This window comes from Pituophis catenifer, unplaced genomic scaffold, assembly GCF_029215685.1.
Source record: "Pituophis catenifer annectens isolate HBS135680 unplaced genomic scaffold, rPitCat1.0.hap2 SCAF_15, whole genome shotgun sequence".
NCBI lineage: Eukaryota > Metazoa > Chordata > Lepidosauria > Squamata > Colubridae > Pituophis > Pituophis catenifer.
In genome coordinates, this window is record NW_027256895.1 from 23,190,774 (window position 1) to 23,216,484 (window position 25,711).

Sequence of the window (25,711 nt, forward strand, 5' to 3'; positions counted from 1 at the left end):
CCTGGTAGACAGCTGCGTTGACCCTGGACTTAATGAAGCACGGTGGACCAACACCAGCAGATGACATGGCTCCCCAAATCAACACAGACTGTGGAAACTTCACACTGGACTTCAAGCATCTTGCAGTGTGTGCCTCTCCATTCTTCCTCCAGACTCTGGGTCCTTGGTTTCCAAATGAGATGCAAAAGTTGCTCTCATCAGAAAAGAGGACTTTGGACCACTGAGCAACAGACCAGTTCTTTTTTTCTTTAGCCCAGGTAAGACGCTTCTGATGTTGTTTGTTGTTCAGGAGCGGCTTGACGAAGAATACGACATTTGAAGCCCATGTCCAGGATCCATCTGTGTGTGGTGGCTCTTGATGCACTGACTCCAGCCTCAGTCCACTCCTTGTGAAAGTCGCCAACACTTTTGAATGGCCTTTTCCTGACAATCCTCTCCAGACTGCGGTTATCCCTGCTGCTTGTGCACCTTTTTCTTCCACACTTTTCCCTTCCACATAACTTTCTATTAATGTGCTTTGATACAGCACTTTGGGAACATCCAACTTCTTTTGCAATTACCTTTTGAGGCTTTCCCTCCTTATGGAGGGTGTCAATGATGGTTTTCTGCACAACTGTCAGGTCAGCAGTCTTTCCCATGATTGTGATTCTTACTGAACCAGACTGAGAGACCATTTAAAGGCTCAGGAACCCTTTGCAGGTGTTATGGCTTAATTAGCTGATTAGAGTGGGACACTTTGAGCCTAGAATATTGAACCTTTTCACAATATTCTAATTTTCTGAGATTGTGAATTTGGGGTTTTCATGAGCTGTAAGCCATAATCATCAAAAGTATGACAAATCAAGGCTTGAACTATCTCGCTTTGCATGTAATGAGTCTATCTCATATATTAGTTTCACCTTTTAAGTTGTATTACTGAAATAAATGAATTTTTGCACGATATTCTAATTTTTCGAGTTTCACCTGTATATGGGCAGTACCCAGACATGCCATAGAGAACATAAGTGCAGAACAAAAACAAGATGTGATTACATATAAAGAGCTTCTTAATATGGAAAGAGGTACATTACAGTTAAAGTCTTTGAATGTATTAAAAGAAGAAAGGATAATTCAAACTTGGTTTCAGTATGGACAGCTACAAGCTAGATGGAAAGAGGATCAGAAAATTGGTATCATGCAAAATGAGGAAAACTTGGTAAAACAAATCCGAGATCAGAGCCAAATGCATATAAAAAGGTTGTATAACACATTGATAGAAATAGATTCAGAAACGGAGTTAGTTAAAGATTGTATGATAAAATGGGCACAAAATATTGAGGAGCCAATAATGATCGAAACGTGGGAAAAAATATGGGTTAGAAATGTAAAATTTACACAAGCCCAAAATTTGAGAGAAAATTTTCACAAAATGTTTTATAGATGGCATCTAGATCCTAAAAAGTTAGCTTGTATGTATCCAAGTTTGCAATCCAAGTGTTGGAGATGTGAGTGTGATGATGCCACGTATTATCATATATGGTGGACATGCAAAAAAATCAAAGCATTTTGGATAAAAATATGGTGGATTACGCAAAATATTCTTAAAAAGATAAAGTTTACTCCACAGCTGTTCTTGCTGGGTATAATTACAGATTGTACGGTTATAGAGACTAATTTGATTTTAAATTTAATAACCGCAGCAAGACTTTTGGTGGCGCAGTATTGGAAGAAGGAAGACTTGCCTACTATTGAAGAATGGACACTAAAAGTAGTGAACTTAGCAGAGATGGCCAAAATTTCAGCGTATTTGAAGGACCATTCAAATGAAAGATATATTTTGGAATAGAGAAGATGGATTGACTATATTCAAAACAAATATCGGATTAAAAAGTTTCAAATAGTTTATGAATAAAGAGATTTTAAAAAGTATTTAAATTTAGTCATGTAAAAGGGGAGTTAAAAGTACAAGAGGGAGATAGGAGTCTATAGATAGTTAGCATATGTTAGTACATGATTGTTAAATGCTATACCCTGTATTTTGCTCTGGGAAGTCGGGGGGGGGAGGGTTGGGGAGGGAGGGGGGAGGTGGGATGGGAAAACATTTGTAAAATTTTTAAAAACTTTTTAATAATAATAATAAAAAAAGGCAAAATCTTCACCAAGCTAGATCTAAGGGAAGCCTACTACCGTGTCCGCATAAAGGAGGGGGACGAATGGAAAACGGCATTTAACTGCCCGCTGGGCAGCTTCCAATTCCGAGTCATGCCTTTTGGGCTGCAAGGGGCCCCTGCAGTGTTCATGCAACTGATCAATGAGGTGCTGCATGAGCACCTGTATAAGGGGGTCCTTATTTACCTAGATGACATTCTTATATTCAGCGAGAAGATGGAAGAACACATCAAACTAGCCAGACAAGTACTCAAAAAACTCCTAGCAGCCAAACTTTATGCGAAGGTATCAAAATGCGAGTTCCAGGTGTTACCAGGTGTCTAATCAAGGAATCGAAATGGACCTGGGAAAGGTGAAGGCAGTGCTAGACTGGCAACCCCCACAAACACGGAAGCAATTTCAAAGCTTCCTGGGTTTGCAAATTTTTACAGACAATTCATCCCTTCCTTTGCCAAGGTTGCGCTCCCTTTGATGGAATTACTAAAAACCGGTCCATCTCTGACCAAGCCAAAGCCTAGCCAGCCCCTAGCTTGGACAATGGACTGTCAGAAATCCTTTGAACAATTAAAACGGCGGTTTTGGCGGAGCCGATCCTCCAACACCCTGACCCAGACAAGCCCTTCATAGTCCAAGCCAATGCCAGTGATGTTGCTGTCACAGCTGTCCTACTGCAGAAGAACGTTCAAAATGAACTAATGCCTTGTGCGTATGTGTCAAAAATGCTAACTGACACGGAACACAGGTGGGCGGTTTGGGAGAAGGAAGCTTTTGCAGTGAGATGGGCTCTCCTATCCTGGAGACATTTCCTAGAGGGGGTTAAGGAGCCTTTTGAGGTATGGACTGATCATAAAAACCTCGAAGCACTAAAGACCCCTCGGAAACTTTCCCCCAAACAAGTTCGCTGAGTTCAGTATTTTAAATGCATTAACTTCAAGCTAAAATACATCCCCGGGGGGGGGGAGACCTACTGGCCGATGCATTGTCCAGGAAGCTCCAATTTGAAAGCAGACGAGAAGAGGTAGTACATGCCATGATCTCCGAAGCTCAGCCAGCTGCCCAAGCACGCACTAGGGCACAAACCAGACTCCATTCCGACCTCCCTGAAAACAAGTTGACGGCGGAGTTAAAAGCTGGGCTATCAGACGATGCCTGATTCAAAGAAAACCAACCGGATTTAACGTTGCAGGAGGGACTGGCTTGAAAAGGGAGTAAGGTTTATGTGCCCCACTCCATGAGACTGCTAGTGCTGAAACGTAGCCACGACTCTCGGCTAGGGGGCCAATTTGGGTTCTTAAAAACCCTCCATTTGGTTAGAAGGCAATTCTGGTGGCCAAAGATGAAAACCGACATAGAGGACTATGTTAGAAGCTGCACTACCTGTGCCACCATAAAATCCCGACCGGGGAAACTCCCTGGTCTTCTCCAGCAAGTGGCAGAACCTATGCAACCATGGGAGGAGATTGCAATCGACTTCATCGTTGAACTGCCAGAAAGCGAAGGAAACATGGTGATTTGGACTGTCATTGATTTGTTCTCCAAACAAGCACACTTCACTGCCTGTAATGGGCTACCCTCAGCCAAAAAGCTGGCGAAAGTTTTCATGAAGCACATCTACAAGCTACATGGGGTCTCTTGGAGAATAATATCAGATCGAGTGGTCCAATTGACTGCTAAGTTCTGGAAGGAGTTCCTAAGGTCCATTGGGTCATCACAGGGGCTTAGCTCAGCATTCCATCCTTCAACTAACGGATCTGCTGAAAAAGCGAACACCATGGTGGAACAATACATTAGATGCTATGTAAATTATCAACAAGAAAACTGGGCAGAGTTATTACCGTCTGTAGAAGTGGCTTACAATAATGCAGTACACAGTAGGACAGGATCGACTCCTTTTTGAATAACTACTGGCAGGGATTTTGTGCCTATGCCTGAATTGCCTAGAGAACCACCCATTTCCATGTCCCTAACAGAATGGATGACCTCCTTGAAAAAGGGTTGGGAGGATACTAAGGCGGCCCTAGCAGAAGCAGCTGAGAAATATAAAACCCAAGCAGACAAACACAGGTCTCTCCAGATGCCTTTTTGAATAGGAGATAAGGTGTATTTGTCAACGAAGTACCTAAGATTGAGGCTACCTAGCAAGAAATTCGGACCGAAATTCATCGGTCCCTTCCCTATAGTGAAGGCAATTAACCCTGTAACAGTCCAGCTTAACCTCCTTCGAATCCTGGGAAAAATCCATCCCGTATTTCACAGCAGCCTTTTAAAACCAGCAGTGGGCTCTACCTTGAGACCCTTACCAGCTGCTCCCCCCCTCCTTTGATAGTACAAGGTGAAACCCATTACGAAGTCAAGAAGATTCTTGACTCTAGGTTGCAATGAGGTCGGTTACAATATTTAGTACACTGGAAAGGGTACCCTTTGTCAGAAGCTACATGGGTCAAAAGCTGGGATCTGAAAGCTGATAAACTAGTGAAACAATTTCACGATAAGTTCCCTGACAAACCAAAGGGTCCTCTGGGAGGGGGGGGGGAGAGGAGGTTAAGTGGTTTTATGAACGTGTTAACCGTCTTCTTTTGTGTTTTGTTCATTTTATTTTATTTTCCAGAGTGTGGTTTTTCCAGGGGGGGGGGGGGAATGCCTGTCAGCTTTGGAAGCCATATTAGCACCAGAAGCTTCCACGCTGCCAACTCCATTCGCCTGGGAAAGTAGGAGGGGGGATTTAGGAGAGTGAATGTAGTTCTACATAATAGCATTCTTCCCTTCGGCCAAGGTCATGGTGTTTATGCATCTAGAGGAGGAGTGGTTGCAGGGATGGCTTAAGTTGGGACGGATGATGATTGGACCATGTGACAGATTGATGGGTGAAGAGGCTGGATTTGGGGATTTGATTTACTGAGGGAAAACCCGGAACCCTCAGATTCGGGTTTTCCCAGATGTGCCAGTATACCTACTACATAAAATGGAACTTTGAGAAATGCCTGCCTTGGAGTTTTTACTTGGAGTTGCGGACTTTCTGGAACGCTGACATCATAAGGCTTCAATTCACCTGGTTGAGCTGGGTGGCCATAGGAATTAAAGAAATTCAGATTGTAAAGGCTTATTAGCTAAAACTTTTTACTTTCTTTGATTTTATAAATCAATAGTGCATTGGGGGCTAAAGCTGCACACGGTGGGAAGGTAACGGCGTTCTGTACATCTTGGCATATATGCTGGCCACATGACCACAGAAGAGTCTTTGGACAACGCTGGCTCCCTTGGCTAAGAAATGGAGAAGAGCACTGCCCACTAGAGTTACACGACTGGCCAGGGGAAACCTTTACCTTTACTGCTACTTTTATACATTCACCATAACTGCAACCTATATGTAATAAAACTCCAAAGTATTGTTCTGTCCCCGTCCCACACACGCACCCCCACAGACGGCCGGGAGTTAATAAGCCACACGACAAAGTCTTTGAAGATAAAGCTGGCAGCAACCCAGTGGCTAGCTGCCAATTCAGACTTTACTCACACAAAACAAAGATTAGACTGCAAGCATTCCGATAAAGCAGGCAAAGTTTCAGCGATACAAGGATTAGTCCAAATGCAGTCCGACAAGGCAGGTAAAAGTCCAATAACACAGAGATCATGGATTATTTCTAGTTTTTGCTCATCACAAACTGAACCGGCCACCACACCCACATTTATACCCTGTGGGGTGTGGTCCAGTGACTCAGCTAATCTCTGGCACGCCTTTCCCTCTGCTGCACATGCTTCTCCCTGCGCCGCTGTCGAGGATCCAGCCAGCACTTATCTCCTTCGTCGCTGTCCACCTGTGGCTGCGGGGACGTGCTTGGCTCTGGGCCTATCTCTTGGCCTTCGGTGTCCTCCGGAGGCATTGCCAGAGAGGAGGGTCCTGGAGAGAGAGGCCTTGCCAACTCCTCTCCCTCACTCTCAGAGTCTGCATCTGTCGATAGCCCAGGCTCAGGCAACGAAGCCACAACAAGTATTTACTGCATCAAGATGTATTGTAACTTGAGACTTCTGGTTTGGCGTTGCGGCAAGACGGTTGGGATAGCGGGGCTCCGCAAAATCCCAGCTGATTCTTCTTCGTTGGGGGCCCTCAGGGGCTAAAGTCACCCTGGAGTGGTGATGAAGAAAGGAGGGATCCCTTGATCGCGGGAGAGCGGCCGCTCTTCCGTTTGATCCGAGGCGCCCTCCCAACCAACAAAGAAGAGAGACGGCCATTCTGGCTGACTGAAGCTGGGGCAACCAAAGAAAGAAATGATCTGGAGCGGTTTGTGAACAGTGGATTGGAACTGGGTGAGATGATTTTCAACTTGTTTATTAGAGACCCACTTTAAATAAAAGAATTTTTGAAAGACTCCGAAGCGCTAAGAAAGCGGCGAATTAACACACGGAGATAAATTATAGACCCAAAAGAGAAATGAGATCTTAATGGAAGAATATGAAGTTTTAAAAGATAGAAAGACTGAACTGGAATTAGTGGTACTGTGAAAAGTGATTTTAATCTGCTGGAAATACTGTCTGACTGCCAGAGGAAATTATATAAAGAAAATGGATATTTTTTAAACTTTGACAATCAGCTGTGATAGCTTTTTCCTTGTTTTAATATTGGAACTTAGAGCTGGGACGCCACCTACTGGCAAAAGAAGATATATTATTATATGGTTGGAAAAGACCTGGGGGGGGGTGGCATCAGGATTGATGAAGAAAGGAAAGTCAGGATTGATAAGAAAAAAGGAAACAAAGTGAAAGGCAAATAACATCTGGAAGGCCGTCTTTTTGGTTTTGCTTCCCTATCTACTTGCTTTTTGGCTGCTTGGGAGTAGTTGGTGAGCCTTTCGAAATTTTTCAAAGTAGAGTGGATTATAAATAATAGGAATTGCCCTTGAAACTGAACACCTGACTTGGTGAACTATTGTGACATGGCGAAATTTGGTGGGCCATTCTATATGATAGAACATCTTATGAGGCAAAAGAAGAAAAATTAAACAAGACCTACAAATTTGAATAACTTAGAGTAAAACGGCAGATTTGGAGGACTACAAACATCATGTACTCTGAGGAACAGTTCAGGGATTGAGCAAATTTTTCTAATATTGGCTTTTTGGTGTTTTTGGACACTTGGGACATTGGGACATGGATGGATTACTGAGTAACTTCTAGCACATTAAAATAAAGTAAAATGTTACAACAAGGAAGAACAAATATACCCCAAATGGAAATACTATTAATGCTCCAATGTATTCAGGAAGCGATGACAAGGAACCATAGGGAGATGATGGAAATAATGCATGATACAGATGTGGGACTAGGAAACTCCCAGCAAATGACAATGAAGAAGGAACAAAAAATTCAGAAAGTAGGAGAAACCAGAAGGAGGAAAGAATAGAGGAGATAAATCAACAAATGATACAAGCAGACAAAGATACGAAAGAGATAGTAAAAATTCTTGAAACAGAGCAAGTAGATTAACTTGCAAGAGGTCAAAGGTTAGAAGAGGGCAAAGAGAAAGATCTCCCAGAAGTGTTGACAGAGTTGCTGATGGGTGTTTTAGAGATTAGAAAGCGAGAGGCAGATGTGGAGGAAGAGGAAATACTTAGATTAAACATGAGTGTGTAACAGTAACAGAGTTGGAAGGGACCTTGGAGGTCATCTAGTCCAACCCCCTGCTCACGCAGGAGACCTGTACTAGGGATTCGAACCGCCGAACTTCCGACCTTTCTGATCGACAAGCTCAATGGCTTAGTGATGTAAAGGGATACAAGATCTCAAGGGAGGAGTATGGGATCAATATCAAAAAATCAGTAAGAGTTGAAATACTAAAAAGGGCAAGAGAGGACGGATAGAGATACAATACTTTTAAATATGGGATTGGTTTTATTAAAGATTAGAAAATAGTAGTAGAAATTAGAAAATGGGAAAATATTACTATGCATATTATCACATAATACAATTTACTATAATTACTATGTATACGTAAATCTTAGAAGTTGGAAGATCACTCAAAAAGTCAATAAGAGCTGAAATACTAAAAAGGGCAAGGGATGATGGATAGATAATACCTTTTAATATGGGATTTATTTTATTAAAAATTAGAAAACAGGTAGAAATTGAAAATTGGGAAAATATTACTATGCATATTGTCACATAATATAACTTACTACAATTACTAAGTATACGTAAATGTTAGAAGTTGGAAGAGTACTACCGTGTTTCCCCGAAAATAAGACCCTCTTATATTTTTTTGAACCCCGAAATAAGCGCTTGGCCTTATTTTGGGGGAGGTCTTATTATTTTGGGGCGCGTGGAGGAAACCAGAGGAAATGGTGGGGACCGGCTGCGCATTTGTTTAAATATTTTCAGGGAGAGCTTATTTTCAGGGGGACTTTAGTGCATGCGCTCAAAAGCCCGATTGGGTTTATTATCAGGGGATGTCTTATTTTAGGGGAAACAGGGTACCATGTATACTTAAATAATATTATTATCAGTATTGAGTATAAAGTAAATTGACCCAATATACTGTTCACTAAGCAATCATGTATGTTAAAGAAAAAACCATAAATAATTTTTTTTAAAAAAATGTACTAACTTGAAAAAAGTAACCTTACTGATCTAGAAAGTGAAAGAATGTATGAACTGTTAAAATGTAATGGTAAAATATAACCTAAGCTTGAAAAGATATAGGTTCTTCTTCCACTGTAATTAACTGTAATTATATACTATAATTATAAATGACCATATCTTGGTTTAGTGGATTTAAAAAATAAAAATAAACTATTTCTTACATTAAATAACTTCTTTTAAACACTGCAGAAATAGGAGGAAAAAAGACTAATTCTTATATATGAATTCCTTTAAAGAGGAAATAAAATATTTGCCTAGTCTGCAGATTTAAAAAGGGTCTATAACTTTCTTGAAGAAGTAAATTAATACTGTGTTTCCCTGAAAGTAAGACCATCTTGTATTTTTTTGAACCCTGAAATAAGCGCTTGGCCTTATTGCCATGCGCTCAAAAGCCCAATTGGGCTTATTATCAGGGGATGTCTTATTTTGGGGGAAACGGGGTAGTCAGTTTGCATAAATGAATCCAAGGCTCCTGAACAGAATCAGAAAATTATTAAATCAAAACATATTATGTACATATAATTCAAGCAATTTTATTGATATGTAAATATGTAATTATATATTTATCTAATGCAGAGGCTATAATCAATATTTTAAAGTTGCAACTTAAGTTATTTATAACGAATAACTAAAGTAATGAGAAAATTTAGGAGTCAGGCATAAAGATGGAAATTGACCAACCCAGGACAGAAAGTGTCAATTTTAATTACATATCAGAAACCCAAAAAATCTCACAGGGCACACATACTGTGAATTTCCACGCTTTCCATGGCAGCCCTTTGCACCATCCAAAACTACATTTGAAATCTTGGGTTTAAGATTCCTCTCATTCAGCATGAAATTAAGGAGAGAGGGAGAGGGAGAGAGACAGAGACAGACGTAGTAAATGCCCAGGCAAGATTGGTGCATGGTGCTATTTTGCCAATGGTAAATTTATCTTTATATACTATTGCATATAGAGGCAAGTATATCTTTATACAGTACTATTATGCTTCCAAATGGATAGGACTTACCTGCAACACTTGTAATAGTGACTGGCACTCCTTGCACTTGAACACCTGCAGCACCCAAGTTGGGTACACTTACTGTTTGAAGATTAGGCACTGAGGCAATCTGAGAAGTATTAAGTGTTATTGGTGTGCCAGCAACAGCTATTGGTGCTATTTGAGCAATCGTACCACCACTTGAAGATACAGGGGTAATAGTTAGCTGCTGGGGTAGCCCAGCATTTTGAACTTGGAGATTTGAAAGACTTTGAAGATTCTGGACTTGTACTGTCTGCCAGATGATTTGTCCTGATGGGGTTAAAGTTGGTGCTCTTATGAGTATTTGTGTTGGACTCACTGCTTGCAGCTGAACATTTTGCAAAGACTGTTGCTGAATGGCCTGAATAGTTTGTCCTGCCTGAAGCTGGAAAGATTGTGGAGAAATTGCTTGAATAATCTGCTGCTGAGGCTGTTGGATCTGGATCTGCTGAAGAATAGGTTGACCTACTATTTGAACCTGTTGTACTGAATTTGACTGATCCTGCACATTTTGCAACCCATTAGACTGAAGCTGACTACAATTTTGTACCTCTGTTTCAGATGTGGTCATCTGAATTTCTTCAGTACTAGTTTCAGAACTCTTTGCTGTACCTACATACTGGCCTGTTTCTGCAGTAGTAACTAACGTTTCACTGCCTGTTAGTGATGTGGAGGCTGTAGTTGTACAAGAGGGAGGAGGAGAATCAGGCATAACACTAACAGAAGCTGTTGTGACAGGTGTTGACAATAGCTGGTTTCCATTGGAAAGTCCACTATCAGTGGACTGGGCAACCTGTCCAGAACTACTACCAGTTGCAACATTTATTACAGGTAATGCTAGAGTCACTCCCCCAATATTTATAGGTAATGAAGTTACAACTTGAGCCTGAGTACCAGCAATAGGTAGCTGCAATGGAATAGAAACACCAGGCCTAATCTGGACAGGGACTGTTTGATTTGCCAAATTCTGAGCAATAATACTCCCAGAAGATGTCCTATTTGTAGTTGCAATAATAGCTTGATTATTCCCTGCAGGAATGAGCTGAATCTGACCCTGTATATCTTGCAGAGCTGTGGCATTAGCAGGATTTATCTGAACGTGACCTTCTGTTGTCTGAATTTGTGGAAACACTTGGTACTGAACACTACTACCTGAACTCTGTAGTTGGACAACTTGAAATTGTCCTGGTGTTACTCCAGAAGAATTGTTTTGTTTTGTTTTGTGGGATACATTTCCATTGTTGCTATTGGACAGACTTGCTGCAGTTGAAGCAACAGAAGATGTTTGCTGGTTGTTTTCTTTTGAAGCAGGAGAAGCTGCAACAAATTGCCAAGCATTTCCAGCAAGCTGAGTTGTTACTAATTCTAACTGCTGTGGTTGACTCTGAAGCTGCACCAAACCCTGACTAGGATCTATAATAATCTGTTGTCCAGTTGCTTGATTCTCACCAGGAGTTCCTATTTTACTGCAGGTTGCTGCCAACAGAGCCAGAGGGGAGGGCTGAGAATCCTAATAAAAATATTATGTGTATTAGAACGTGCACTACAAAGAAGCTGCAGCAACAGCATTCTACATATTACACTAAGTAACAAAATTCAATTTAGTTTTTGTTCCTGGATACAAAGTGTGTTTTCCTAATCCCTTATACCTAAAACAAATAGAAATTAGCTATTGTTCCACAAAAACTTTACTTCTGTGGTCAGGCCAAAGGTATTTTGAACTTGTTTTCAAGAACATTCTTGGTTCACATTCAATGCTGAGTAGACTTCCAGAATATTCTGGAACTGTGAGAACTGTCCAGAAGTTTCTACAATTGGCCAGAACAATTCCTGCTCGCTAGATAGAATTTCAGTGATTTATTCGAGTTTAAAAGAGTTGAAATTAAGACAATTTTCAGTATTTTCAATGTTCTAGGAAAATACAGACTACAATATATATATTATACCCTATGGTAATAGCTTCCACAATATTAGCTAATGTGCGAAATATCTTTTTTTCTCGTTTATATAATCTGCTATGTTGACTTCTGCTGGAACTTTGGTAACCTGCGGGTAGTATTCTTTTGGTCTGCTGCCAATTCTCCATGAATTTGTACTTGAGAGTTGTTTTCCAAGTCAGAAGAAACTTCCCTGGTAAAGGGGAAGCTCTGGAAATTAACCCTTTTGTTCCCCTGGATGGCTGGATGCTCTTGGAGAGCTTCTTGAAGAAGTAATTGGGTGAGCCTCTGGCTGGAGGCGGGGCAACCAAGATAATTTTCGCTATGGAAGAATCGGCCATTTAAAACGGACAATAAAGGGTGCCACCATCTCTTAGAACACTAACTTTATGCATATATACCTTTTGCTATAAAAGAGGCTCCCTTTGGCTGCAGCCTGCTTTTCCTTTTTGTTGAAATATCATTTCTAAAGCTTTGTGAGTATAAAATGGTGAGGAGGGGAGGAGTTGCTGTAACTAAGCCAAAATAAAGAAGCCAGAAATCATTGCGGAAATTATCTTAAAAACTTTTGGATTTAAACTTTTTAGAGGATTTTATTATCACCTTTAACTGACTCTGCTGTACTTATTTGCTAAACTTTTTTTATTTCTAAAATAAATACTGCTTAAATGGTGTTTTGAGGAGGGTGAGAAACAGTTCCAATTTTACTTGTATCTGATTGGTTCAGCTGTTTGCTGAACAAAGAGGCACATACTTTTAAGTTTTCTTTGCAGCTTATTCTTTGATGCAGAGGCCTTTCACAATTTAAACTGGGTTTTCATTTGTTTAAGGTTTTGGAAGACATGGACTTTGGGGAGAATTTTATCCAGGGGATTAAAGCAGTTTATACATTACAGCAAGCAAAAATTATTATTAATGGGGACTTAATCAACTCCTGTGAAATTCAAAAGGGTATGAGACAAGGATGCCCCCTATCTCCCTTATTGTTTATACTGTTGTTGGAAGTTTTGAATAGAGATATCAGGCAAGATGAGAAAATAACAGGTATGAATATTAAAAAGGAAGTTTGTAAATTGAGGGCATTTGCTGATGACTTGGTTATATTTTTACAAGACCCAAAACATAATATAGAATATTTGATGAGAAAAATAAATGAGTTTTGGGTTTTAGCAGGTTTTAAAATAAATAAACAGAAAACAACAATGCTTATTAAGAATATGACCTGTCAGGATGGTGACATATTGACTAAAAAGTCTGGCTTTTAAGGTTGAGAAAAAGATGAAATACCTGGGGGTTACACTGGTAAATACAAATGCAAAACTGTTTCAAAATAACTATGTGCCTCTTTGGGATGATATCAAAAAGGACTTATTTGAGATGGGATAAACTGCAATTACCATTAATGGGTAGAATTTCTGTAATTAAGATGAATGTTTTAACAAAGATGCTGTTTCTCTTTCAGACGTTACCAACACTTGCAACTGATACTCCATTTAAACAATGGCAGATGGATATCTCCAAGTTTATATGGCAAGGGAAAAAACCAAGAATTAGATACAAAGCACTGCAAGGTGCTAAGGAAACAGGATGTTTGGATTTACCAGACTTGAAATTGTATTTTGATGCTTGCCGTTTGGTCTGATTATAAGAGTGGGTTAAGCTCCAGAATAAGAGGTTACTTGATTTAGAGGGCCATGAATTAAGATTTGGATGGCACAGCTATTTGTGGTATGACAAGGTTAAAGTAAATGTTGATTTTACTAACCATTTTGTTAGACGTGCCATCCTAAGAGTTTGGAATAGATATAAAACAAGGTCTTTTGTGAAGATGCTTCTCTGGGTGTCCCCCCAGGAAACTTTATTTATTTATTTATTTTATTTATTTATTAAATTTCTATACCGCCCTTCTCCCGAAGGACTCAGGGTGGTGAACAGCCAAGATTAAAGTACATACAATATGAAAATTAAAATAATTTAAAACATAATTAAATCAATTTGGCTTCCCCAATTTAAAACCCCTTACCCATAAAATTAACCAGTTAAAAATTTTAAGCCAGCCCGGCTTGCTGAAATAGAAAAGTCTTCAGGGCCCGGCGGAAAGTACGGAGGTCCAGGATCAATCGTATCCCTGGGGGTAGCTCGTTCCAGAGGGCGGGTGCACCCACAGAGAAGGCTCTCCCCCTGGGGGCCGCCAGTCGACATTGTTTGACTGACGGCACCCTGAGGAGACCCTCTCTGTGGGAGCGTATTGGCCAGTGGGAGGTTATCGGTGGCAGAAGGTGGTCTTGTAGATACCCAGGCCCTAAGCCATGGAGCATTTAAAAGATGAGAACCAATACCTTGAAGCGCACCTGGAAGACCACTGGAAGCCAGTGCAGCTTGCGCAGGAGAGGTGTTACATGGGAGCACCATGTTGCCCCCACAGTCACCCGCGCAGCCGCATTCTGGACCAGTTGGAGCCTCCGGGTGCTCCTCAAGGGGAGCCCCATGTAGAGAGCATTGCAGTAGAAAGGAAAGGAAATGGCAGTGAAGCCAGACTGGTGGACTTATGGTCAAATAATATCTTTTAATTTTGGTGATCCTATCCTCAAACCCAAAGAGGAATTAGAATCAGAAGGATTGTTATTGAATTTGAATTTGGAGAATGAATATTTAAACATTGCATGACTCAGTGGGCAAGGGAAGAAACTTTGGATATCATGTAATGCTTGAACAATGGGAGAATATGTGGACGAAAGGTCTAAAATTTACACTACATTACAATTTAGAAGAAAATTTTTATAAGATGATGTACCGTTGGTATTTAACACCAGATAAGTTGTCAAGAATGTATAAAGGTATTTCAAATGAATGTTGGAAACGCAAATGTAAAGAAGGGACCTTTTATCATTTATGGTGGACATGTGATAAAACAAAGACATATTGAAGTAGGATTCATCTCTTAACACAGAAGATTCTCAAAGTGAATATAAAGAAAGTTTTCTTCTGGGTTTAATGAAAAAAGACTTGGGGGAAAAAATTGGAACTTTGATGTTATAGATGTTGACGGCGGCAAGATTACGCACAAAAATGGATGGACACTTTGATTCCCACAATGGATGAATGGTTGCAAAAGTTGTTGGGAGTTAGCAGAGATGGCCAAATTGACTGCTTTGATCCAAGAAAAAAAAAATACAATTACTTTTGTTTCTACTTGGAAACTGCTTCTGGACTTGTGCTTGAGGTGGAAAAAAATGAAACTTTGATTTTGGGTTTTACCAATTAATAGGTTTGTTGTTACAGAAATAGCTAGTTTATATTATTATGCAAAAGTAAATATTGAGGTTTGATGCCATTACCTTATTCTACTGCACCAAAGGGAGTCGAAGTCAACGCCTTTTCTTTTTTTCCCCCCTTGTCCCACACTCTTCCCTTCCCTTTTTCCTACTATTTTGTTTCGGATTTTTGTATTATATATTATAAACTACTAAATAGATAAATATTTTAAAAAGTATTCAGAGAGAGCTATCCATCAGCCCCACTAGATAGATCAGAGCATGAAATCAACTCCACTCTACTTTTATTTAGATTGGCTATAATAAAGAATTGTGAAAGTCATAATTCTGCTGTTTACAGGCTGGTACAGGGGAAAAAAAGAGATCCATGAAGTTTGCTATCCCAAGAATTTGGCAGGAACTGACCACTCAAGCAACTGCTACTTCTGCATGGTGGACCCTTCCAAACATCGAACTGGCAAGAGTGCACCTCCTATCATGTATCCAGACATTCCTTCATCACCCCAGTACTACACAGCCCTGAGCTCCCCGTTCCCACCCCTCTGGAGAGGGATCAGCCATCTTCAGAAGTGAGAAGCAAGTCAGACAGTGAGGAAGATATTGCAGATACAGATTACAATTTCACAGATGTGGCTGAGGAGAGAAAGCCATACTTCCCCAACCAGAAAGACCTCAACAATCTGATCAGAGACCTTGGTTTTACTAAGTCCCATGCTGAGCTTCTGACATCTAGGCTCAAGGAGTGGAACTTGTTGGATTAAAGTGTGCAAGTCACAATTCAGAGAAAGCATCACCGTTTTTCCAACTTCAGTCGACAAGATGGGCTGTGCTTCTGCAACAATGTCGCTGGTCTACTCGAGGCTATAGGAATCACCTGTAACCTGAGTGAATGGTGCCTATTCATAGACAGTTCCTCCAGGAGCCTCAAAGCTGTGCTCCTTCATAACGGGAACAAGTACCTGTCTCTCCCTATGACTCACTCTGTGCACCTCAAAGAGGACTACACCAGTGTCAAGATGTTGCTGAGTGCCTTGAAGTATGACGACTATGGCTGCGAGGTCATTGGAGACTTCAAAATGGTGTCATTCCTGATGGGCCTCCAATTTCACAAAATTTCCTTGTTTTCTTTGCCTCTGGGACAGCTGAGACACTAAGGCGCACTATCACAGAAGGGACTAGCTACAGCAGACCACGTTCTCCGTAGGGAAGAACAACAAAGTGGGATCCGCTGGTAGACCCTCAGAAGGTTCGGATGCCACCACTGCACATCAAATTAGGCCTCATCAAACAATTTGTCACGGCTCTAGACAAGGAGTCGGCAGCTTTCAAGTACCTCCAAGATCTCTTTCCACAGCTGTTGGAGGCAAAGGTTAAAGTTGGTATCTTTGTCGGACCACAGATCAGGAAGATCAGAGTGTGTGACGAATTTGCCAAGAAGCTGAACAGGATGGAGAAAGTGGCTTGGAACAGTTTCGTTGCAGTGGTTCACGGCTTTCTGGTCAATCACAAGGCTGAAAGCTATGAGCAGCTGGTTCAAACTCTACATAAAGAACTATGCCAAAATGGGATGCAGAATGTCCCCTCAAAGTCCATATCCTTGATGCTCATCTTGACAAATTCAAAGAGAACACGGGTGCTTACTCAGAGGAGTAAGACGAGTGCTTTCACAATATACTGGACTTTGAATGTCATTACCAAGGACAGTATAATGAAAACGTGATGCGGGACTATGTTTCGGGGCTTCTTCAAGAAAGCGATTTGCAGGGCTTCCGGTTTGGCTTCCGTCATCGCTAGACGGTCTTTTGGGACCGCCACCCCCGCCGCCCGTAAAGAGCCGCCTTCACAGCTGAGAGGCGGCTCGAAAAACTCTGTTTCTTTAAGGAAATGTGAGGAGAGCCGGCGAGAACAGGTAGAGCCCTCTGCGAAGTCCCCAGAGTTTTTTTTTACTCTTGAGGAGGAAGCAGGATGAGGCTCCCTATCCAGCTCGCCGCTGCTCCGGGCTTCGGGGGAACTCTGCACCTTGCAGAGCTAGACGATGTGACCAACCTAATCAGCGAAAACTAACAGATTGCTTGAATAAGCAGGATGAAATCTGGATTTGGGACTCTAAATTGCAAGTATTTGTAACAACCCTATGATTGATTTTAAGAATGAAGAAAGAGTGAAAGGGGGGAAAAAAAGTTTAAAATGGCGGCTGGCTGAGGCTTGAGAAGAAAGCTGAAAGCGAAAGTCTTTCCGTTTGAATGGTTTAATATGCTACAAAGTATTTGAAGCAATAGCGCTGGCTAGGAGAGAAGAGAAAAATTTGTTTCATGCTTCTTCCTTTTTAGAGACTTGATATTGATATTGTGTGGAGAGAAGACTTTTTCTTTAAAGAGAGTCTGTTTGCGTGGCAGGATGGCGTTAAAACTGACAAAGCCAGACAACCAAGCTGTGGGGGAGGGGCTCCCCCATTTATAAATCACAAGAGCAATTTTTGAGCTTGCAGCAGAAGAATGGTTTTAAAGACTTAAAGGAATTTGTTGTGGAGGAGCTGGCAAGACATGATGAGATTATGAACCAGAATCTTGAAAAATTTAGACAGGAAATTAAAGAGTTGGTTCAACAAAAGTATGATAATCTGAAGCGCTATATTGCAACAGCTTTGAAAAGCTTTTCAGAAGTAATTATAAAGATGGATAAAGATATCAATTTAGAAATAGAGTCTAAAATGAAGGAAGCTGATCACAAGATTTACAATGTAGATAATATAAAGCAAAGGATTGAAAATGAAGTTACAATGATGCAATTCAGATCCATGGAATTTGCGATCAGAATGAGGGGAATACAGGAAAATAACAGGGAGGACTTGAGAAAGATGTCTGCTGAAGTTCTGGCTGTGATTTTAAAGGTTAGTTTTGAAGAGGTATTCTGTAAGATTGATAAGGTTTACAGAGTAAATTCTTGGGTGGCAAAGCAAAGACAATTGCCTAGAGATGTGGTGATTTATTTTACTGATAAAGGAATAAGAAATGATATTGTGCAAAAGTCTTTTAACTCCACTCTAGAAATGAATGGAATGAAGATCTGGATATATAAAGAACTGCCGTCCAAGATGTTAAAAGATAGAAAGGACTTTGGATTTTTGGTGACTGAGCTAAAGAAACAAAACATCCCATTTAGGTGGGATGCTCCAGTTGGTATAATATTGAGATATCAAGGAGGAAGATATCAATTAAACACTGTTGAAAAAGCGGAACAATTTTACTACAAGGTTTTAAAAATGGGCCCAACATCTCCATGTATGTCATCAGTGTCAGGAATACAGGAGGGGGATAAAGAAAAGCAAAATGAACAAGAGATTGAAACTCAGGCTAAGCAGATGGAGATGGAGGTAATGGAAAAACAACAAGTTATAGAGGGCTTTTTGGATGAGCCGCTTTTGGATTCTCCTTCAGAGGCTATAGCTGGATCACCTATAAATATAAGAGAGGCGGCTTTGGATCTCGATTTGATGTCTTATCAAGTTAAAGACCAGCATGTAATTCAATCAGCTGATATACAAGTCCTAGAAAGGCAACCAGGGTGGAGGTCTAAACCACAACAAGTTAAGAAAAGAAGAAGCAGGTTCTACAAAACTAAAAAAATTTAAGTTAAACAATTCTTTTTTAGCCAACAGATTAATGCCAGTTATTTAAGAGACGATTAAATATAATAAGCGGGATTTATAGAAGGCTGATACATGAAAATATAATTGAGGCAAATTACAGACTTATACTATTTTGAGAAGAATAACAGATCTCTGCAGTGCTGGTGTTTTTCGGGATGTGGAAGATGGCCTGTGATTGAGCGGACTGGAACTTTCTATTTTGGACTCTCTGAAAAATGGATTACGTATATGTTGAGCTACAAGGCAAGAGAACTATGGAATTGGGGCATGCAGATGATCTGGCTGTTACCCTAACGTGGTTGTTGGAATTAATAATCTAGACAAAAGACATTACAGAAGATACCATATGGAATACAAATATAAAGTCACTCGGGGGGGGGGGTTATATACAGAAATACTTATTGATGATGGGGGCAGATGGTAATTGAAGATACTGAATACACTGTTGGATGCAGGACTTGATGTTACCCTAGCATGGTCGATGGAATTAACAATCTAGTTGAAAGACATTACAGAAGATACTATATGGAATACAAATTTAAAGTCATTTGAGGGTTTTATGGAAATATCTTTTAGTGATATGGGCAGAAGAATAAAGATATTAAATATATTATGTATGGTAGACCTGTAGGAAAGTGGGTGATATAAAATTGATATGGTACAAGGGGATAGGTTAGGTTACTGATTGCTTAGTTTAGGATGTCATGTTTAGATATTAATACATTTAAAAGAAATATAAGTATCTAGGTGGAGGAAATGGGTAGATTATGAGTAGAATAAATGCCAAATTAGGATCTATTATATAGTTAGCTGAATGCTGTTAAATGTATAGTATACAGGGGATATAATAATAATGTTAGGAAGAAATGTATAGCACATAGGGGGTGGTGTATAAGGGTGGTAAAGTATTATATAATGTGATATTAATTTGGATTTCATCTTGGAGAAGCCATGGGGGGAGGGGAGGGGGAGGGGGGTTAGGGAGGGGGGGAAAGGGGGGGGGAAATTTGTATTTGAAAACTTTTTCAATAAAAAAAAAGAAAGCGATTTGCAGGATAGCTGCAAATCTAGAAAATCTACTCATTTCTGAACCCTTTTGAGTGGTTTTGACTGTCTTTGTGTATTTGCCATGCAAGTATATATTGTGCTTTCTCTAACTGCTTAAAAAGATAAAAATTCTCCTGTTTTGTCTCTATAAATACAAAACCTTTGTAGGCTGTGGTCACAAAATCAAAGTTTGTAACGAACATAGCCATTTTTGCATAGGTTTTAGGCATAAGCAGTTGAAATGCAATATTTAGAAGCCAGGAACAAAAATTGTGTTAAGAAAGTTAAGTTAAACATAAAGCTATGGAGAGGGTGTTTAATGGGAAATTACCTATATTACCCACTCCAACTAATCATTTCTTCCTCCACCTAGCATTTCAAAGACATCTAAAGTAAATTTTGATGAAAACTGATCCCATCTGGAAATACTTGGAAGTAATGTAGGATGTTTGCCATCTCTTCTCTCCCTCCCTCTCGTTCTCCTCCAGACAACTCCTTAAGACAGTTTACCTGAGAAGCTCCAGTTTTGTTTTTCTTATTGTTGTTCTCAGCCTCAGGTTTCTCTCCTTCGGAGGGCATAGCTTCCTCCTCCTTTTGATCTTCAAAAAAACCCAAAACATATTAAGCAACATCCTTCACTTCTATTTTGCCACAGAAAATAATCAGAACGTTCTCACCCACCCTTGGTCCTCCATGCTCCCGCTAGTTGAAAGCCTCTGTCCACCTTTCTAGTGGAAAACAAGGAGACTTTAGAAACGTGGTTTTAAACCCGGCCTACAGGGGTGGGTGAGTGAACGCCCAGAAAGGGGAGTTTTGATTGGTTTCTGCCATCGGAGACAGTAAAGCAGAGGGGAAAAAAACACCCACAACACTCCCCCGCCTCCTGCCCCTAAAGCATCCACGGCTACTGAGTGGCCCAGGATGCTTTAGGGGCAGGAGAAGGGAGGGGAAGGGGAGGGGAAAATGGGAGGAAATAGGAACGAGCGAGGGATGTGCACAGGAGAGGGCTAGGAAAGAAAGGAGCAATGGAAGAGGGAGAAAGGAGGAGGGGCAGGAGGGAAGAGAAAGGCGCTCCGGAGGAATGAGGCAGGTAGGTGGGATGGCGCGGGAGGGAAGGAGGGGGGGCTACGTACCGTTCATCCCGCATTAACGCCCGCTGAGGCGCGGCTCCAGGAGGAGAGAAGGGAGGGACGGAGGGCGGAGTGCTGGAGGATAGCGGCGAGAGAAGGCCGGTTGCTGGTGGAACTGGGAGGAGCACGTCGGCCTATTTTTGGATGAATGACCGCGCCTGGGCTACAGCGTAGCTGCCTGTCTCTCCGCCCGCTGCCGGCGCTTCTGTTAGCGCTGGCGCCTGATTGACAATTTAGAGCAGGACGAAGTGGGGGAGGGTGCAGAGGGCGGGGCCTGTGGAAGCCTTGGTGCGCGCGCCCACACACACACACACACACACACCAGCACACCCCAAGGAGGGAAGCGAAGCGAGCGGCAACTGGCCTGGAGAAAAAGGAGTGGGGGACGGAGGGCAGAGGGACGAGCGAGGGCGGTGCGAGGCTCGAGCTACGCAGGAATCGAGCCCTGACTTGAAAGTGGGTCAGGTTGTAGTGAGGGTTTGCGGCCTCAAAAGCCAAAAGTAGCGACCCCGAAAGGAAGGGTTCACCCAACAAGCAGGCACCAAGGGGAAACAAGTCAGGCGAACTGTTGTGGTGGGGCTGGTTTCTCTTTCCCCTTCTCTTTCGGCCGCGCGCTCCCCATAGCAAAAAGGAAAGGAGGCGGGATTAAGGATGGGGCGACGCCGAAGGATTTGGGTCCCAGTTTGCCCCTATCGCCCAAGCGAGTCTTGCTGATTGGTAGGCCTCTGCGAAACGAAAGAAGGCGCGAACCAACTCCACCTGTTCCTTAAAGCGTAGGAAAAAGGTGCCGCTGGAGTTGGTTCACTCTTTTGACCAAAGATGCGTTTAGGGTTTTCTTTTTTTAAAAAATAATAATGATTGATTGTGATTGGCTGTAAAGGTGCACAATCCATGCCGGGATTTGTAGTTCTGTTTTGCTATAAGCAATATACATCATCATATTCACTTCTTACATTAAAAACCCTTTAACTTAATTGACCAGCCACAATAATATTAATACAGTTCCCTTAAATCTACTAATATATATCTTATTTCCCTTCCTCTTTTCCACTATTCTTCCCCTCTTTAACCATTTTCTCTTGGTCTCTCCAAAATTCCACTTCTTAATAATTTCCTCCTTTTATCCCATTCTTTTAACAACAACTTTTTCTTTTCTTTTTATATTTATTATATCTTTTCTCCTGAATCCTTTTTCTCACTTTTAGATATATTACTCGAGTAATTCTCCCCAAGTTTTCTCCTAATCTCTTTCCACTCTTTCCTTCTTTTCCCTTTGATTGATTCTTTTGGGGGGAATATTCCCCCCATCCACTCTTTTTTTGCTGCTGGTATTCCCAGTGAAATCATCTAACTGCTTTTTGCTTTCAATTCCTTTTCCTTCAATATTATTTTCTTGCTCCTCATTTATGCTCTTTTTCCTGTTCTGTATGTTCCAGCAAAATTTCTGACTTTTTATTACCCTTTAGTGATTCACGCATGTTTTTAAATATCTCAATTAATTCCTCACACATCCAAGACTCCATATTGTCAATTTAAAAAATTATTAAAACTATAATTAAAGTTTTACAGTTCATATCAATGGTGGGTTTCAAAATTTTTTACTACCAGTTCTGTGGGTGTGGCTTGGGCATGGCATGGCTTGGTGGGCGTGGCAGGGGAAGGATACTGTAAAATCTCCATTCCGTCCCCAATCCAGGGGAAGGTTACTGCAAAATCCCCATTTCCTCCCGATCAGCTGGGACTTGGGAGGCAGAGAATAGATGGGGGCGGGGCCAGTCAGAATTTTTACTACCGGTTCTCCGAACTACTCAAAATTTCTGCTACCGGTTCTCCAGAACTGGTCAGAACCTGCTGAAACCCACCTCCGGTTCATATAGTCTCTTTTTAATTCCAAATAGTATCCAATTTGAATATTTATCCAATCTACTCCAAGTTAAGGCTTTGTTATCTTCCACAACCATTGAAAGTCGAAACCAAGCAGTTCAGAAAAGCAAATACTCCTTAAAAGTTCTCACAGTTTCTGAATTATCTTTTATTTGTCAAGGTCACAGCTGTTATTTCCTCTTCTATCTTCCAACCTGGATTGCAGTTCTCTCTTTCCGCCAGCAGATGTCTCTCAAATCCACAATATTCTCAGAGCAGCTAAGTATCAAAGCTGACAAAAATAATTTGAATCCACATAAAAAGTACTTTTCCTCAGGTTTCTTTTTCTTTTATTATTTTTAGTTTCTCCAAATTCAATTTTAAATCCAGTTATAAAATTTTCTTTCTTGGGCTTTGGTATTTTAATTTCTTCTTTGTTTTTCTCCCTCCATTAACTTTCCCAAGTGCCAATTAGCTGCTCATTTCCGCTCCGGGACACCTTTTAAAGTTATTAAAAATTTTCTTTTTTACCTGTGAGTTGGCCAATCACTCACCCAGTACCAGCACTCCGTTCAAACACTGCTCCTGCACAAAAGAGAGAGAAAGAGAGAATGAGAGAGAAAGAGTGGGAGACAGAGAGAGAGAGGCAGAGAGGAGGGAGAGTACCTGAAGGACCCCATCCCGTACTGGGAGTCCAGGTGCTTCAGCAAGCGGCGCACTGGATTCGTATTAGTGGTCCGCGAAATTTAAAATTATGAAGTTGGTGGTCCCTGAGGTCCAAAAGGTTGGGGACCCCTGGCCTAAGACCATCGGAAAACACATATTTTTGATGGTTTTAGGAATAACTTTATCGTTGGGGGGTCACCACAACATGAGGAACTGTATTAAAGGGTCGCGGCATTAGGAAGGTTGAGAACCACTGCCTTAGCTGCTTGCCTTGCTTCACTTGCCTGAATCCATTCCATCAGCAAGCAACTCCCTGCCTGCAATCAAGCAGGCAGGGAGTTGTGGACTTCAACTCCCAGAATTCCTCAGTCAGCAAAACAAAGCTGGCTGAGGAATTCTGGGAGTTGAAGTCTACAAGTCTTAAAGTTGCCAAGGTTGGAGACCCCTGTTCTATTGGGTAAGTTTTTTTCCCCTTTGGGATCTTTAAAAAAAATAGTTAATTGGGTTTTTTTTTTAGTTGTTCTTTTTTAGACCTAGCCATTTAAAGTTTAGGAAGTTTTAAATTTAGCTTTCATATAGAAATAAAAATAAATTAAAATAAAATAATATTTGTGCAGCTTTCTGAGATTTAGTGTGTTTCTGTAGTGTTTCACTCTAACTACACAAACACACAAAATCTCACAAAGCTGTATGTGGAATTTTGTGTGTGTAAAGTGTGAAAGTTGTTTTTTTGGGCTTTTTGTGGCTGTGTGAGGTTCCTGCTTGTTTCAGGGGCCATTTTGGGTCTAGCACAGCTGCTTTTACATTGTGGGTGAGCCAGTTGATGTTTTTTTAATTTTTATTTGGTGTGCGTTGGAAGAGGGGTAGTCTTATACGGCGAGTATAGCCCAAACCCTATATTTTAACAGGAAAATTCGGGGGTCGTCTTATACGCCCAGTCGTCTTATACGCCGGAAAATACAGTATTTTATTCAGCTCCTCAAAATATTTTTTTCTACCATGTTTTCCCAAAAATAAGACCCTGTCTTATATTTTTTTGAACCCCGAAATAAGTGTTTAGCCTTATTATGGGGGGAGTGTCTTATTATTTTGGGGGTGCAGGAGACAGCGAGCGTGGCCACTTCATGGCTTCTGCTGTGTTGCGCTGCTGTGGCAGTGCAACACAGCCACTCGTCAGCTGTTCGCTGGGGCAACCAAAGGTGGGAATCTCCCCAGCGTTCTTGACACTTGCCTGCCTCCCATCCATCCATCCATCCCCCTCGCCTGCAAACTCCTGTCCTGCTCCCAACTCTCTGCCGGGTGACCCCCGGCAGCCCCAGACGCCCAAAGCCTGCACCCACCCGGCTCCCTTTTCCACAGCACCCAGCTCTTTATCGAGGTGGGTGGCATGTGGGGCGAGGGAAAAGCAAGGCGCATGGAGCGAGACGGGGCTTGCTCCTCTTGCCATCTCTTCTCCCCCCACCCCTCGCCAGGGGCCGGAGAGACGCGAGTCACGCGTCTTACCTGCCTTGCAGCTCTGTCGCATGTCTTGCTGTTGTCTTCAGGCAAACACGTAGGGTAAAACCAAACTTCTCGTGAGTTCAAGAAGTTTGATTGAACTCGCAAGGTTTTTTTTACCCTATGTGTTTGCCTGCAGACAATGGCGAGGCACGCGACGGAGCTGCAAGGCAGGTAAGACACATTTCAGGTCTCCCCAGCCCCACCCCTCCCCACTTGCCGCCCCCAAATTGCATCCAATTTGGGTAGGGGCAGGAAGCCCTGTCATGCCCGGCGAGAGGGAGAAGAGACGGCAAGAAAGAGCGAGCCCTGTCTCACTCCATGTGTCTCACTTCTCCCCCCCCCACCCCCCAATAAAGAGCCGGGCACTGTGGAAAAGGAAGCCAGGCGGGCACGGGCTTTGGGTGTCTGGGGCTGCCGGGCATCGCCCGGCGGAGAGATGGGAGCAGGGCAGGAGTTTGCAAGTGTTCGCTTCCCCTTTGACTTCTCTCCCAAAAGTGCTCCTCAGGCACAGCCACTTCTGCAGCAGGAGACTCGCGCCTCGCGGCAGCCTTCCAAAAAGTACCATAGCAGCAGCTATCCACAATTTGTTAACCCTTATTTCGTCCCGACCCATGTGGCCAAGTACAGTCAGGACGAAATAAGGGTAAAAAAATTGTGGATAGCTGCTGTTACAGTATTCTTCGGAAGGCCGCCGCAAGGCACATGGGGCGCATCGCTTGGCTTCATGCTGCAGAAGTGGCCGCAATCCATGGCAAAAATGGCGGTGCTTGCTGGAGGGCTTATTTTTGGGGTAGGGCGTATATTTACACCCACCCCAAAAATCAGGCTTGGCCCTATT

At 41.8% G+C, this 25,711-nt stretch overlaps 1 protein-coding gene across 1 annotated transcript in view; it reads right to left on the bottom strand.

Annotated features, from left to right (window-relative positions):
* The window catches only part of LOC139324566 (transcription factor Sp4-like), a 96,196-nt gene extending 75,296 nt beyond the window's left edge, over positions 1-20,900 (bottom strand). Inside the window, exons 1-3 of the mRNA XM_070954280.1 lie at positions 20,848-20,900; positions 20,225-20,313; positions 9,795-11,316 (exon numbers count right to left, since the gene is read on the bottom strand). Of these exons, the coding sequence (XP_070810381.1) occupies positions 9,795-11,316; positions 20,225-20,313; positions 20,848-20,854 (1,618 nt within the window). The 5' untranslated portion in view covers positions 20,855-20,900. The remainder of the gene's footprint in view (positions 1-9,794; positions 11,317-20,224; positions 20,314-20,847) is intronic.
* Between the last annotated feature and the right edge of the window lie 4,811 nt (positions 20,901-25,711).